Source organism: Hylaeus anthracinus, unplaced genomic scaffold, assembly GCF_026225885.1.
Source record: "Hylaeus anthracinus isolate JK02 unplaced genomic scaffold, UHH_iyHylAnth1.0_haploid 11997, whole genome shotgun sequence".
NCBI lineage: Eukaryota > Metazoa > Arthropoda > Insecta > Hymenoptera > Colletidae > Hylaeus > Hylaeus anthracinus.
In genome coordinates this window covers 7,919,980-7,936,596 of record NW_026534344.1, presented here as the reverse complement: position 1 = coordinate 7,936,596, position 16,617 = coordinate 7,919,980, and the positions used below count along the sequence as shown (strand labels likewise).

The following is a 16,617-nucleotide window of genomic DNA, read 5'->3' as shown; positions in this document are numbered from 1 at the left end:
ACGAAGCCCCATCCGACATTTTTGCAAAGGAAATTGTTGTTCAGAATCGTCTCAGCTACCCCCCATTTCCGGCTCCTCCCCGACTTTTGGAACACCTTGTATTTACAGGACCACATCTTTTTGTATAAATATTTACATTATATTGTTAAATCGAAATGCACATCTCTTTTCGCCTAGATTGAATCTTGTCGCCATTCTAGATAAAAAAAAGTATTAGCGTAAAATGATAAACGAATAATTAGTTCGCCGTATATTTTATATAATCGTCATTAATGAAGAAGATGCTCAAACGTTTCATGACAAAGTTGTAAATACTTCACATACCGATAAGACTGCAATGAGCAACAATAACTAGAGATCACCTTGATCATGTAATAAAAATAATTAATAAGCGGCGTATAAAATGTGTTGAATGTAACAGAGATGTATTTGAATATCTTCTCCAAATGTAAATAGTAGGTACTAATTGAATCATTCGATTTCTTTCCCTTTGACATTTTTCTCTAAAGGCATTGATGACGAAGTTATGACTCGTCACACTTATTTGGTACACCCTGTATATGAATGTGGAATATTGTACATTTCCCATATAGTGGTAAACACAAAGTACAACACGAGTGCGAAGTACAACGAAACCATTAAAAAATAAACAATATTTAAACGTTCTTCTTAAACTCTGGGGTCGCTTAGCGAAATCTTGGAGTCGCGAGATTTTAATGTGAAATATTTCATATTCTCTTGTATTTATGTTATTGCAAAAAATGCAGTTTTGATGAAAAATAGGGTATATAATTTTACTAACTATAACAAATACAATTTTACTACTTTTTGTGCAATTTTTAATTTGATATTTTTTTACGTTTTTAAACAACCTCTAGAACTATATTTTTTTTATACGTATATATATGTATTGTTACATAATCAATAAATCATCTCAAAATATTTACCACCCAACAATGTACACCATAACGACTGAACCAAAGTTTATAATTTATACCAGCCGCTAATAACCTCTATTGTTGACTTTAAATAAACATATTTAAACGTTTGCATGAAACCTAAGCTAATCTTTCGCTTAGTAATTTCTTTCCTTGATTTTTAAAGACACCCTTGACAAAATAATCATCCGGAGTACCACGCTGTAAAATCCTTCTCTGTAATACGCGACAATCGAGGGGATCAATGTGTCCCGTGTTCCAAGATCTCTGGAATTAGTGACAACCTTCGCTCGGTGTCTGTAACTGTGCATTCGATGCGCGCGTTCTACATTCTGCTCATAACACTTCCACCCGGCATCGTCATCGTTTATAATTCCACTTAATCGTCCTGCTGTCTGCAGTCGCGATCCTGTCACGGATAATGGAAGACACCGGGTGTAGCACGATCGATTAATAATCGACGTCGAAAGAAGCCGCGAATCTCTCTGCAGGACCACGTAGAACACCATCGGTGTCTAATTACGTTCGTCATCGAGAGGGTTATTAGGTAGCGGCAGGTGTAATTACCCAGACAGAGTTCGAATATCTATTAACGGAGGACGCGTCTATCGCGGACAAAAGCGTAAGAACGTCAAAGACGGATAACGGAATGGCGGGAGCCTGCTTGGGCAATGATTCATACGCCCCTCTGGTACAGTTATGTGTGTTTCTACGGAAAATAAGAAGCGAGAAATGAGCCATGTACAGCGAGAGATGTCGTATCCATGAGTTTCACCTAGATTCCAAATGATTATCCGATTATTGGTCAAACAGCTACAGTGGGTGTAGAAAGTATTAGTACGTCGATCAGTTTCCAAAAAAAACTATGTGAAATTGTAATTCATTAACTTTTTTTTTTTATAAAAAATGATATTCTACATATTCTTGGAAATCTCTAGAATAGATACAGTACGAAAAGATTAGGTATTTTGTATAAGTGAGAAATAAAACATGAAAAAACAATAAGTCCATAGAAATACAGAAGCAATAAGTATTCGTGCAAGTGTTAAATTTTTAAAATTTCATTTAGAAAAAAAACGAAATGTACATTAATTTATAAATAATTAATACTTCGTGGGATTTCCTTTTGATTTTATAATTACTGCGACTCTTCTAGGCATTCAATTAACTATCATAAATGTCGATGTTATTCGGGGTAGGATCTTCTTTCATTCCTTTATTAGAGCATTTTTAAAATTTTTTTTACTGGAAATTTAATGTTTTCTAATTCCCACGAAGCGATAAACTGATGTGCTCATGTTACAAATTCTACTGTAAATTGTTCGTCATAAGAACCGTGCGAATACTTACTGCTTTTATACAGGGTGTCCCAAAAATGTTGTAACACCTTGAAAGAGGTGGTTCGGGAGGTGATTTTAAACAAATTTTTCCTTAGTGAAAATGTTGTCCGAGGCTTCGTTGAGGAGATATTAACGGAAAATCCCGACCAATCAGAGCGCCAAGATGCCACAGTATGCGTAGACTGCGCGCTAGGCGGCTGCGCTCATACGCTACCGCGGGCGCTCCAACGGTATCCGTGCGCTCTGATTGGTCACTGTTTTCCGTTAATATCTCGTCAACGAAGCCTCGTACAACATTTTCGCTAAGGAAGAAGTTGTTTCAAATCACCTCCCGAAACACCTCTTTCAAGCTGTTACAACATTTTTGGGACACCCTGTATTTCTGCCAATTTTTCGTATTTTCTTGTTAATTTCGAAAATTATATAAACTACTAATTGTTGTTTGAACTATATTCTAGAGATTTCCGAGAATATGTAGAATATCTTTGATTATAATAAAAGGAGTTAATAAACTACAATTTCACACAACTATCATAAATGTCGATGTTCAAGTTTTTGAGAAGTTGATCGGTGTTCGAATACATACTACACCCACTGTACATATTAGTTACAATATTAGCACTAAAACTATCAAGGCTGTCAACTTGATCCATATATTTCAAACTTTTTTTTTAGATTACTGAGGTAATGGGGAATTAATTATATACAGTCAATCCCGTAAGTATTCGTACCCTCTATATCTATTGAAGATTTAAATTGAATGATGTGCTTGGTGTTTGAAGTTTATTCATATATATGTTTATATTGAAACATTTATTTGGAAACATCATACCGCACATTTAATTTTTGAGTAGACATATAACATACTTGTAGGACTTGCTGTATATTAATGAATCGATTCGCTTCTTCCTCATTTAATTGAAGAAGTATTAAATTATTTATTTTAAGTATACGTTGACCTTGATAGTTCTAGTGTTAAATGATTTGATGATAAATGATGTAACTGTTTGCATAATACATCGACACCTATATCATTTGCTTCATCAAATATACTAATATATTTAATAGATTTACACATTATAACTGTGTACACGATATGGCATGTCCTACTGTTGAAATTTAATTTAATTAGAGAATAACACTCACATATTTAATGACAAGATTGTTTATAAAGTGTATGGAATGGAATAAAGTATGCAATTTGATAATATGGAAGTGCAAGTAGAGTTTGATTATTGTTAGAAACAAGAAAGAATATAGAAATGTTTAGTTTTGTTAAATCTTCGTTTTGAATTTTTAACCTTCCTTTTCGAACCTTTCAGGATTCTAAATTTTTCTTTATTTTGTGATTAGTGACTATTTATTTTGTTCGCGGTAAATTCGAAAACAAATTATCACTAATAAAAGACTGCAAACATTAACAACATTGTCTACATTATTTGATAAAATATTGACTTTAAAATTTCCACAAGATGGTTCTGGAAAAGATCTCGATTATCAATTTCCTGTTAATTATCACTATCTTCTTCATCGCTTCTATCATAATCATTTGAACTAACAATAAGTTGTTAATTCATCAGCAAATATTTCACTGTCTGTATCGCGTTTAATTATAATAACGCGTTGTTCAATTTTTAAGAATAAACAAACTTATGCAAACTCTAATGATACTTTTTTTAATCACAAGATTTTCTTGAATCCTTTTCAAGTCATTCGTCATATTAAAATTTAATTAAGATACCATAAACTACATTTTTATTCATCACCTCTTTCTCCAAGTTTTTTAAGAAGATAGAGAACATTAAAATTAAAGAAAACTAATTCCGTATTATTTTTTGTACATTTTTTCTCCACAATCGATCCCATCAAAAAACATAAAACGTCATTGTAACTCAAAAAACGTAAATTGGTAATTTTTGAAATACTACTTCCTTATAATATTTTTATACTTATTTGATAATTTTACTGTCGTTCCATTCTTTTCATCCTGTTTTGTTAATCAAAATTGAATTAATTATTCATAAGGTACCTTATATATATAAAAATTAAAAGGCGATCATTTTGAAAATAATGTTTGCTTTACCGATACTCAAACTCTTTACTGAAAAGATTAGACTCTCTATTTTAGAACTTACATATGTCACAATTGAATTGATTTGATTAACACGGTTTCTTAATTAATATATATGATTTATCGCACGCTGATTGCCCTCGATCATCATTAAGCTATCGATAAATACCAGCGGCAACATTTGCCGAAACGATGTACAAAGAATAATCGTATTTGACTTTTGAATTAATTCGTAGAATCCATGACATCCTGCTTATCGCAACGAAACACCTTCAATCGCTCGGGTATCGATGATTTTCCGATTCATTATCGAGCTTAGGTTAACACTTATAGTCCACCGGGGCGTTATCGAACAACGAATTGATGTCAGGCGAGGCGAAGCATCTCGGTACCGTTAAGTTTCAATGTATGAGCTAGTTGCCCGACTCAAAAGTGGGTCACAGTCATAGCCTAATGTAACAGCACGTTTCCCTCTAAGACACCACACAATCTCTTCTTCTTCTTCTTCATAGTTCTCTCTCGCGTTGACTACCTAACGAAACCCTCACTGCGCATTCCAAGGTTCTTCGGCACGATTAAATCGACATACCTGACCCAAGTAATCTCGTTGCAGATAAGGCACACCTGACGGTGGTCACCTTCGGCGAACCCGTTAACGACGATCTCGTGGTACCAAAAGCTGCGATAAAACAAAGAACGGACACGCTCCTTTTCCATTTCGGGGTACTCTATTTTTTTGACCAGTTTTCGAGGCAATTTTCGTGATTCTTTTAGAGCCGAAGAACGCTATCGGAGAATTATTTCAATACACCACCATATTTGCAATTCTTTCGAGGTGGAACAAAAGTAAAAAGTTATTTTCTGACTTCATATTTATTAAGAGATTATTATTATTTTATTTATTATATAATTATAATTATATTTTATATTTATTATTATATTTATTATTATTTATTATTATTTATTATTATTTATTATATATATATATATATATAAATATATATATATATAATTGTACTTACTATATAGAGCATTTGATTTAAGGTAGTTGTAAATAAATAGATGAAATAAAGTAAATTTAAGTTATACTCTAAGTCATATTGTAAAATAACCGTATATGTACTATACAATTTGTAATGTATATGCTATATAAACCTTGTATGGTTTAAAGCAATAAATAAATAATAATAATAATTTCGGAGGACCAAAACTATCAACGGAAACACTTGTGAAATGTCATAAAAATAACACTGATTTTCTGCAGTTTATTCTTTACGACCATTACCGTGAACCTGATTCTAAATATTTTGGATGATAAATAGAATTCCTCGACTACTTTTGAAATTATAATTCTTTTATTATTTTTATTATTCCTACTATTCATTCCGTTACTTCTGTCATATACTCGCAAAACCGCGACGTTGAGTGGCAATTAGGGCGAATAACATGGAAAATTGATCGAGTTTTCCCGAACGAGTTTTCTATCCACGCAACTCTCCTATTTCTGTCCCCCCTTCATTTACGTCTCTCGAGAAGCACGACGCGGGCGTAGACGGAAATCGAATTATCAACGCAACGTCGCGCTGTAATTAGCCAAACGTGAAACAAAGTCTGGCCGAAATTAGAATACACATGGTTAGAAATTAGGATACACACGGTTAGGTTGACATCGCCATCAATGTATCGTGATTAATTGTAAGTATACCTACCCACCAATTCATATGACGATTCACATGGAAGATCGGTTCCTCAGAATAGTGAGCTACTCAAAATTATGGATTTTTATTTCATCTGATAAATTATGTAAACTAGTTACTTAATTAAATTCATTCATTTAATTAGAGCTATAGTATTTTTGTTTGCTTATTTACGGTTGGATGCTCTCATTTCTTTGCAACGTTTATTAGATTAAACATATAGCGGGATAAGTTTTCATTTAATTAGAAATCATAGTGTTTCTTTGGTTTTGTTTACTTATTTATGATTGCATACTCCGGTTTCTTGGCAACCTTTATTAGATTAAACAGTTAGTGGGATAAGTTTTCATTTAATTAGAAATCATAGTGTTTATTTTGTTTTGTATTATTTATTTATAACTGCGTACTCCGAATTATTTGCACCATTAATTTGATTGGACAGTTATTGGAATATCTTCTATTTAATTAGAACTATAGTACATTTTTGTTCTACCTATTTATAATTGGCTGCTTCCTTTTGAAGTATTCACGATTCCGGTAGTAGATTATTAACCCTTTGCACTCGAGGCCTTTTTGACTGGTATCTACCAGCAACTCGAGATGCTTTCTTAGCATTCTATTGCCACGAATTCTAAGATCATATTGGCTTTGAAAATGAGATTTCTAATTTGAGATTTGAGAATCAGGTCACCTTTGTCTTAACGACAATTATTTTATTGGCACTTCGAGTTCCACAGAAATTAAACCTAAAGAGAACCTAGTGGTGATTGAGAGTTACCTCTCGAGTGTAAAGGGTTATATAACGCGTGAATACTACTGAACAGTGGTTAAATCTAAAGTTCGATGAGGTTCATAATCCTTGTTTCTTTAAAAAAAATAATGTTTTTCTACGCGATCATATAATGATCTTTAATTTCTCATATGAATATCTTTAACAGTTTTTATTCATGAAAATTTGTTATTTCATAAATGGTTTAAGAGGGTCCACCTGTGTAAAATTTTCAAAAAGTCAAACATTTTTTTTCTACATATTTATCATCTAGGAGATATTACAATGACTGTCACAGAAGCATTTTATAAAATTCTGCTTAGTTCATTATTTTTCGAACCCCAAACGTGTCCGGCTCAGCGCCGTACTACTTTCGTACTAAACTTTGAACGCGTTTTTCTCGAAACCACGTTTTTGAAAATGGCGAATAGAATTGCGCAAAATCCATTACACGAAACGAGATGAAATTTCTTTTCTACAATTTTCAAACGTAACTGGTGGTACTGGCTGCAAGATTCATGTTAAAAAATTTTTTTTCCAACGTCTAGTAGCCATTAGATAGGGGAAAAGATACCTTAAAATATCATTTTTTAGTTTATACGCCACCCTAATTACAATTTTCAAAATTTCGTGAATATTTTATCTCCAGTACCGTCAAAATGTAATTATAAAGAAGGTGATATTTTAATTTTTTTAACTGACTTCGAAAAGGAGGAGGTTACTCAATTCGACATGTATATTTCTTTTTTTCTCAGATGATCAAGTACTATCAAATCCTGCTCGCCGAATGACTCTTCTACTTTTAAGTGCCGCCGTCTAAGGATATCCACATATCGAAACATTCTGATAAAATCAACAATTGATGTTAAAGCGTCGATCTACCGAATAAAAAAAAAATTATCATAATTGCACTAGTACTTCTTCTCCAAAAAATTCTTGAAAATTGCCTTGAAAATTAAACGTTACACAGGTGGACCCCCTGAAAAGTAAAATCGCGTAAACAACAACTGATTAGTTGGGGGGTAGGTATAATCACCTTCTTCCTGCTTTCGTTGGAGGTTGATGGCTGTGACGACTGTAACGAGTGAAAATCGACCGTGAAATTATACACAAAACCGTGCGAGAGATGAGGGGCGCCCTTCCCTTTCGGGTCAGTCGGTCACTTCCATCGACCGAAACCGTTCTACGAGCTCGTCGTCCTTCCGCGTGGCGAATGTGTGCTAGCGGAAGCGGTCGTATGCGTCACAGTCGTGAAAGAAAGTTGCCGATTCCATTACGCACTTGTCGGAATTTCTGTCACTGCCATGTTTAGCGAACGTGCACACCCACGCGTAGCGTCACTTGAAAGGATTTCACTGCCGATAAGAAAGTATTACTTTGAACCTTGACACGAGATCGAAAACCGAGCGATCGTGAATCAGAGATTACTTAGCGAAATTTGTATCGCAGCTAAAAATTTCGAATAACGCACGACGAATGAGAAATCAAATTCAGAAAGAAGGATGTTAAAAAATGGGCAATAGGAACTTCGGCTCCTAAATTGTTTATAAGGCATTGTTTGTTAGGCTTTATGGAATTCTGCATTAAAAATTAATCTAGACTTTTATCTATAAAATAGTGTTTGAATTTTCGTGTTTAATGGATTTTTTTCAAAGTTGCAGTTATTTTTAAATCGATGATTATCAAGCGTAGGTACAATTAGGGTATCATCAATACTCATGTATAGGTATTAGAGCACCAGACAAAGGTGAAGTCCCGTTAGATCAAGTTATGTGTAAGTTAACACTTTATCTACCGACCTATTTAGAAGCAGACTTTAATTCAAAAAAGAAATTTCTACAGTAGCATATGTCAATCTAGGCTTGTCAATAATGCCTCCATACTGTTACTAGGTTCATTGAAAGCCAAGTCTGTTACCAAACACTGAACATTGTGAGTAAACAACTACCAACACAGTAAATAAATTCGAATAACTATGTACTGCAATCAAAAAGTCTATAAATAGGCTCCCGGTAAATAAAGTGTTAAGTTGGATTAGGTCAAGTTTAGGCTAAAAGATTAATCCGAGTTGTTTAGAGTTAGTTTTTTTGGCCTCCGATTTTTTTGGTAATAGACGCCTTTCTATATAAACAAATTTGTTAAAAAATATGATGACATGTCCGAAGCAAACGATCACAGTGAATCGGAGCAGCTTCCTCTAAAAAACCTGTATCTTTTAAACGGGTGAATTCCCGAAGTTTTAATTTTATATTCAGTGTCCTTCCACATTCTTCATAACATCCTCCCATATCAATTTACCACCTGTGTCTTCCGGAATAATATCCGCATTAACGATTTTCGAGTCATTATTTGTTCAATAAAAATTACAATCTGAATTATATAATTAAATTTTGAGGAAATTCCTCCTTTCCGTGTGAGGAATATAAGTTTAGATAACTGAATAACTCTTTAATAGTTCCACAATTTTTATAGGCTATGTCATTATTGTTCGAGTAAAATCCTGCCATCTCTGGAATGGATATATCGTTTTGTCCACGAGAATGAATGCGAATAATTGCATTGATCTAATCTATTGGGATTGCTGTTTGGTTGCAATGTCAATGATCGCGAAGTGGAGTGACGAAAGAAAAGCGAGAATAGTTTCAAGCGACGTACAAGGGAAGCAGTCGACCTGTTCCCCTTCGATTTTAACCTACTTTTGCAGTATATACGAATTTCTGTATATGAAATATTAGGCAAAGTAACTTGGTAATTTTAGAGTTACGGGTGATTAAAGTTACACACCTACCAATACAAGCCCATTAAGGAGGTATATCAAGAAAAGTTTGAAAATAGACGAATTTTTCAAGGATTTTATTCGAACAAATAATACAAGTAAATCAATTTATTACTTATTAAAATGAATATATACACATTGGACAATATAAAAAATCAATTTTTAATATAGTTTACCTATCCATTTGCGCTGTATCCAAAATGTGCACTACACATTTCCTGGTTGACAGCAAAACAAGAAAACTATATATCCAATTGTTATGAGTGAGAACGTTTATTGTTCACAAAACTAGTCTCTATCGCCGTACCTACGGATTGCTCAATTAATAACCTTCTTCTACATTTTCTTTATAAACAAATTTCTCCATTTTCTACTAATTTAAGATTTGACTAAAACAAATCTTAAATTACGAAAAAGGAATCAATTATAAAAATAATAAATATCAATAATACTTGTTTTATTCAAAAGTTGTAAAATTTAATATGTATAATTATCAAATTTCTTTTGTTTAACGATCAAATTATGTTCATACATGAAGCATCGTATTACAAGGAAAATGTTCAGTCATACAAATTTCTGACAACGATAATAACTCGTGTTAATAAAATGTATATGTATTGTTACTTCTTTTATTATCAAAACAATTTCAAAAGTGTTGCTGAGCTGAGATTTTTAGCGAATGATAGACGTTCCAGCAAATTTGTGATTTGTGAAACGGAAAGAATCAAATTCCACCAACTAGACTCCTGGAAAGATCAATAACAAAATCTACTAAACGTTTAGTAACGCAAAACTATAAAATGACTCGTTATTCAGTGATTGTATGATAGAGGAAAACAGGTTGATAGTTTTTAAAGACTGTATTTTTTTCGGATGTTAACATTTCTTAACAATCTAAGCATTCGATGAATCCGATGTGGTAGATCAATGAAATTGAAAAGTATATTTAAAGTGAATTTATACCCATTTGCAGCTACAAAGAAGGACATACTGGATTTGCTTTCTATTCCTTCGATACATCACACATGCTTCGAAGTATCAAAGACTAATGCTATTTAGGCATTCTGTTTCTAGACTTCATACTTTGCTACTTATTATACACGTTTATATTCTTATTATCTTGACTACTTTTCTTTAAATTGTCCGTGCAAAGATTGTATCATGGCCATACTAGTGCATTTAAAGGTTCTTTTTAGTGTACGACCGAAAAAAACGTAATTTAAGAATTTCATTTATGTATATGAAAGATCTCTTAAAACCATGAATGACACATATTTATAATAGATTGAAATCATACGTCAAAGATGTTGATAATGTGATTGAGGTCGGTTTAAATTATGGAATTATTACGCTCCATATTTTAGACAAATTATTACAGTCTGTATTCCATCATCCTGTAAAGATGGATTAGAATCAGAAAAGAAGTACATAGTAAATCCATCTTTTTTAAATATTAAAAATAGTGTAGTTGGGAAAAACTGACTAATACTAATACTAATACTCATACAATATGCAGATGTTAAAATTGTAAAAATATCAAATGATCTAGTAGAGTTGCATTATAAAGAATATATCATGGTTTTTGACTTTCACGGGAGTTTTGTAAGATATTTTACATTTTTATTGAATTTTCACATATATTCACAGTTGTAATTATTAAAAAACAAATTGTGGTATTAATTTATCACAAAGATTCTTCCTAATATTGATTAATTCAGCCGTGAAAAGGCGAAGAACTAGTCGGAGTACAACAAAATGTTATTCTCGGAAACAGGGTCAAACAAGACATAAATTTAAGCCAGCTTCCTTCATTGTTTTTGTGTCCCCAATCCTTCACTAAAGTAGATTCCACGTAACATAATACATTCTATACGTTGCAAAGTACATTTCATAAATTACTTATAGCAATAGAGAACCGTATTTAACCATGATGAAGAAGTATTTTCTTATTGACTTATTGTTGGAGTACAGAGCAGAAGGGTAGGCTACTTATCGTTTTGGTTTATAATTAGAGCTCTACGTAAACATAAATATATGTATTTTGAGCGCATTTTTTAAAAAATGAATTTGATGGCCATACGAAAATTACACTAATAATAATAAGTACTTTAAAAATATACCACCATATGCATGTTATATGTAGTTAGGTGAAGTAATGTGAAACACGTTACAGTTTTCTCCAAGTTGGATACTCATACGAATACTGTTTGGATACTGTAGGAATTATTACTCATTATCAGTTGCTAAACAGGTCATTTAGAGATCGATAGATCGACTGGTCGGAGAATGTCAAATGGTCCAGACGTTCTCCCGATTGAACACATCTAAATTTTTAATTGTGGAGTCATTTGAAACAGCAAGTATATAGCAAAACGCCAACAACGAATGAAATACGAATAGGCAAATAAAAACCTCCAGTCTTTCTGCATCAACGCCATTAACAAAATGCATCAAAGTTCAAGGTCGTCACTTTTGATCATTTGTCGTAGCAGTAAATATGCAAATAAGAAATTTAATGCAACATATGGGGAACACCGTGAATCAATTTATTTTTCATTACAATTTACTTGTATAACCTTACCTCGCCTCCAACTATAGATCATTGTATACCACTTGAAACGCTCTATCAGAGTGTATATAGGAAACTATGCCATTCCATTTAAAACCACAGATTTGAGGAAAGTTGTTAGCGCCATATAGTATGCAACACATTCTTGATCATCTCTTTTTTTTTTGTTAAAAACAAGCGAATTATTCAAGAAGCCGGCTGTGTGTGCCTCGCCCTGCGTATTACGTACAGTAAAAAATCTAATCATCTGGTATGTATGTATGGCTCGATCATAATCATGCCTTTCAAACGACACGTGGATTAATTCTAACTTATATTTCGCACAAGAGCCGATCCTCTCTTCTATGGCAATTAAATTTAATTCCAAACTGTAAATTGATTTTAATAAGAATTAAAGGTTCATTAAATAAAGAATATAATAAAGAAAAGTATTTGATTACCTTCGCGAGTTACTGCATATCCAAGTACAAACTAAAATGGTGAATGAGCTATCAGTTTGTGTCACGCAATGTATGTAGCTGAAGGCGCGAAGAGACGGTCATCGTGATCGCCGATTTCACTCCAACGACACGACGACCGTTCGAACGTAGCGATAGGAATACAGATGAGATCAACGAAGATGACGGGGTCGGAAAAATCAGCGTAAGTCGTGTGTGAGCGTCGATGACCGGGGCTAACCCACTTCTGTAGGAAACTGATCAGTCCGCCCACGTTCCGTTGGAGCTTGAATCCAAGGTAGGTTCAATGTCGTCCTGCGTCGCGAACAGGTAAGCACGCATACGAACACGGGGCATTCACACGTCGGAGGATACGTACGTACAAGTTTCGCCCTGCCCATCGCGGGTATCTACGTACCGATCCGTTACTCAGCTGACACTCCGGGGAAATCCAGGAATCGTGCAGAGAGAAGGGAAATTAGGGAACGAGACTCGAAGCTGGGTCTCGATCTTATACAGCACCGTTCATAGTATTCGGACATTTTCTCATTATTGGACGAATGTATACCGATTCTGATTCTGATTGACTCTGACTCTGACTCTGATTCTGATAATCAGTACCGCCACGTACAGTTGTGCAGGTTGTGCACCGCGCACGAGCGCACAGTGGGGCCGATGGCTTGAAAAGGTGGCGGAAAGTCGAAAAAATGAAAATACACCTGGATCACTAATTTCATGTAGATTGCATAATGTAGCATGCGCTGACCGAAGGGTTGGATATATATGTATGTAAACAAAAAAAAAACATACATGTCGAATCGAGTAACCTCCTCATTTTTCGAAGTCGTTTAAAAATGAACACATTTCACGCTCATCGTAAGAATCAAGGGATTGAAAATCAATCTCATTGTCAGTAAAAAGCTTTTCTCCGTTAGCACCCCCCCCCCCCCTCCTACAGTATCACATATCTATCCATTTGTTCCCGGCTCTATCCATGCTTCATTGTATGTCACAAACGTTACATTTCCCTGTTAGCACCTCCCTTGTTTCAAAAATAAAATGATTTTCAATTATAAAAAAAACATTGTTTATATTTCTATTTTTTAATATCCATGTTTGATCAATGACATTTACCATCTGAATTATAAAATGAAGTTATGTCTCTCGTTGAACGAAAAAGAAACTAAAATGTACATATATTTCTGGATTGACAAAAAATCAATTAAAATTTCATCTACTTCATTATTTAAGAAGCTTAATACTAAATGTGAACGTTGTCTCATTTTTTATCCTGTATTTATTCAATAATAGCCACAACCTGAATTAGAAAATAAATTATATTCCACGTTGAACGGGCAAAAATTCATTTGAATAACTGTTCCACCGACTAAACGATAAAATGTATCTGTACTATAGTGTCTTTATTTGTTATCTGTTACTGAAATAAAATATCTCTCACTGCATGTAAGTCTCGGAAGTAACAACTTGACTCCTACGTATCTACGTTAATTGATGGATAAATGCAAGGAACACGTTCTAATCTAAATCGCTAAAGAATGTACGTTTTAACTTCAGAGATAATAATTGTCCAAAAATTCGTCTGGTTGTCAAAGTACAGAAAAATCACATGGAGGAACTTACTTCCTGGAACGAACTGGGGAACGTAGATCGGGGAGGCAATCACGGTATTCATCAGGACGTTGCCTAGAAGAACGACGGCCCATGCTTGTCTTTGTCGATCCCACATCTGAAACAAAGAGACAACGAGTTGTAGCCAGCACGGCGCAAAGAAACGATTCGTACGTAACGTTAGCTCTGGTCACGTGAATGCCATTCTTTTCGCGACAGATCTGGGAAAATTCTCACGGAATGGACGGGGCAGAAGTACCCGTAAGTTCTTCGACTGACAATTACGCGTTTCTGAAATTAATTGTCTTTACTGGTGCTAATTGTAAGCGATGTACAGGGTGTTCGCGAAAATACTAGGCAGCGTTTATCTCGTAAATGGTAAACGTTAGAAAAAAATGATTGGGTAAAAAGTTTTGTAGTTCTCTACGATAATGGCAATATAATTTTTTATATTTGCAATATTTTTGAAAAAATGAAAGTTGTCTTTAATTTTTTTAAAGGAATGCTGTATATTTTTGTATGGATTATGAAAACGTGGATCAAGATCGAGACGAATACGTGCGATACAATCACTTTGATCGCCCTATAAAGTTAGAAATCAAGGAATTGTTCAAATATTTAGTTTTTATTTAGAAGCATTCTTTATTGATACCTATGATTATTGAATACAATAGATATTCAATGTGACTTCCTTGTCCATAAATGGACATTTCAGTTCTACAAATTACGTTTTTGATAGCTTTCGTTAATTTTGTATGAAATGTCAATATATTTACATGTCACGAAGCCGAACATTCCATATGCATCTTTACCTAGTAGTCACCATGGATCGAGTCGACCAAGAAATTTAAAAAGTGTTGAGCACAACAAATACTAAAATTGTCTTGTAAACAATTCTTGTAGACAATAGTAGACATAGAAGTCACATTAAACGAACTAAACTGTATTAATAAGAAATACTTTCTATATTTCTATATTTCTATATTTCTATATTTCTATATTTCTTTCATTTCTGACTTCGGAGAACTGTGAAGATTATTATATTACACATAAACAAATCCATCTTGATATACTCTTTCACAATACACAAAAATATATAGCTTTTCATTAAAAACATAACAGTTCACGTTCGTTTCTCCAAATATATTGCAAATATAACAACTACATATGCGCCATTATGTTGGTCGTAAGAAACTACAACTTTTTCTTTTATCATTTTTTTCTAATGCTCGCTATTTACGAGAAAAGCGTTGGCTATTATTTCCGCAAACACACTGTATGTGTCCAATTTCTTCTCGTGTCGTCACCAATTGCAGATCGTCGCGAGAGTAAAGGATTTCTCGCAGTCACATACGAGAAAGAACACGGATAAAACGCGTCATCCTTTCCTACGAATTACGAGGTCCATCGATCATTCTTATTAGAAGATTAAATTTGTGTTCGAGTGAATGAAAAATTTAAATCTCGCGATTAAAAAGTAATACTTCGAAATAATGTTTATTACTGTTTATAGAGTATCATTCCAATAATATATGACTAAACGCTATTGGAATTTAATTGGAAGTTTATCTAAACTTGTGATATTTTAATCGTCTTTAATCCTCGTAGCTGGTTGAGTATTGTATCATTAATGGAGCGTGTTTTGCTCACTTACTATTTATATATAAAATGATTACAGAAACAAATCGAAAATTATGCAAGCGATATTTTACTTTCTTCGAGCGAATAAAAATAATTTTGTGTGGGAAATGTGTGATTCAATTGAAGAATACAGATGTCTAATATATGAATATAAAGAAACACAAAATCCAATTTGTTCGTAACAAATAAATTCGACGTAGACCTGTTGTTCTTAAAAAGGAAAGGAATTTTTTTCTGATTTAGGTTACTCAGATGTTGCACCATTAAATTTTATTGTTTGAAAGCATGAAGGTATATATTATTTTTGGCCCTTCAGAACATTACATACATATATACTTTCGTATGTCAAAAATTCAAGTTACATTTCAGGAATATTTTAAAGCATAAATATAAGAATATAAATTCCAGACAGTAGGTATTGAGTATGAAATTGATTACGAAGTTGAAACGGAGAAATGCATAAAAATGATGTAAGTTAATTTTATACTTAATACAACTTGTAAAAAGTTGTATGAACGTTAAAACTTATATTATACATATTGAACTTGTATATTATTCGATTAATCGAAATATTCAATTAATCCAATTTCTATTCGAAATTGTTTTCGTCAATTTGAAAATGCTTATACTCCCTATTCCCTAGTGGTTGAAACGCAGGTTGTATAATTAACATCGATGAACACTAAAGTTTTGTTCCTCAAAATTACTAAACGGTTTAGAGCATATTTTAATCATTCTTGATATTAAAAA

General features: G+C 33.3%; 1 protein-coding gene across 1 annotated transcript in view; it reads right to left on the bottom strand.

Moving 5' to 3' along the window:
- LOC128889460 (serine proteinase stubble) overlaps positions 1-14,344 on the bottom strand; it is a 38,946-nt gene extending 24,602 nt beyond the window's left edge. The window contains exon 1 of the mRNA XM_054147112.1: positions 14,239-14,344. Within this exon, the coding sequence (XP_054003087.1) occupies positions 14,239-14,344 (106 nt within the window). The remainder of the gene's footprint in view (positions 1-14,238) is intronic.
- Positions 14,345-16,617: the final 2,273 nt, after the last annotated feature.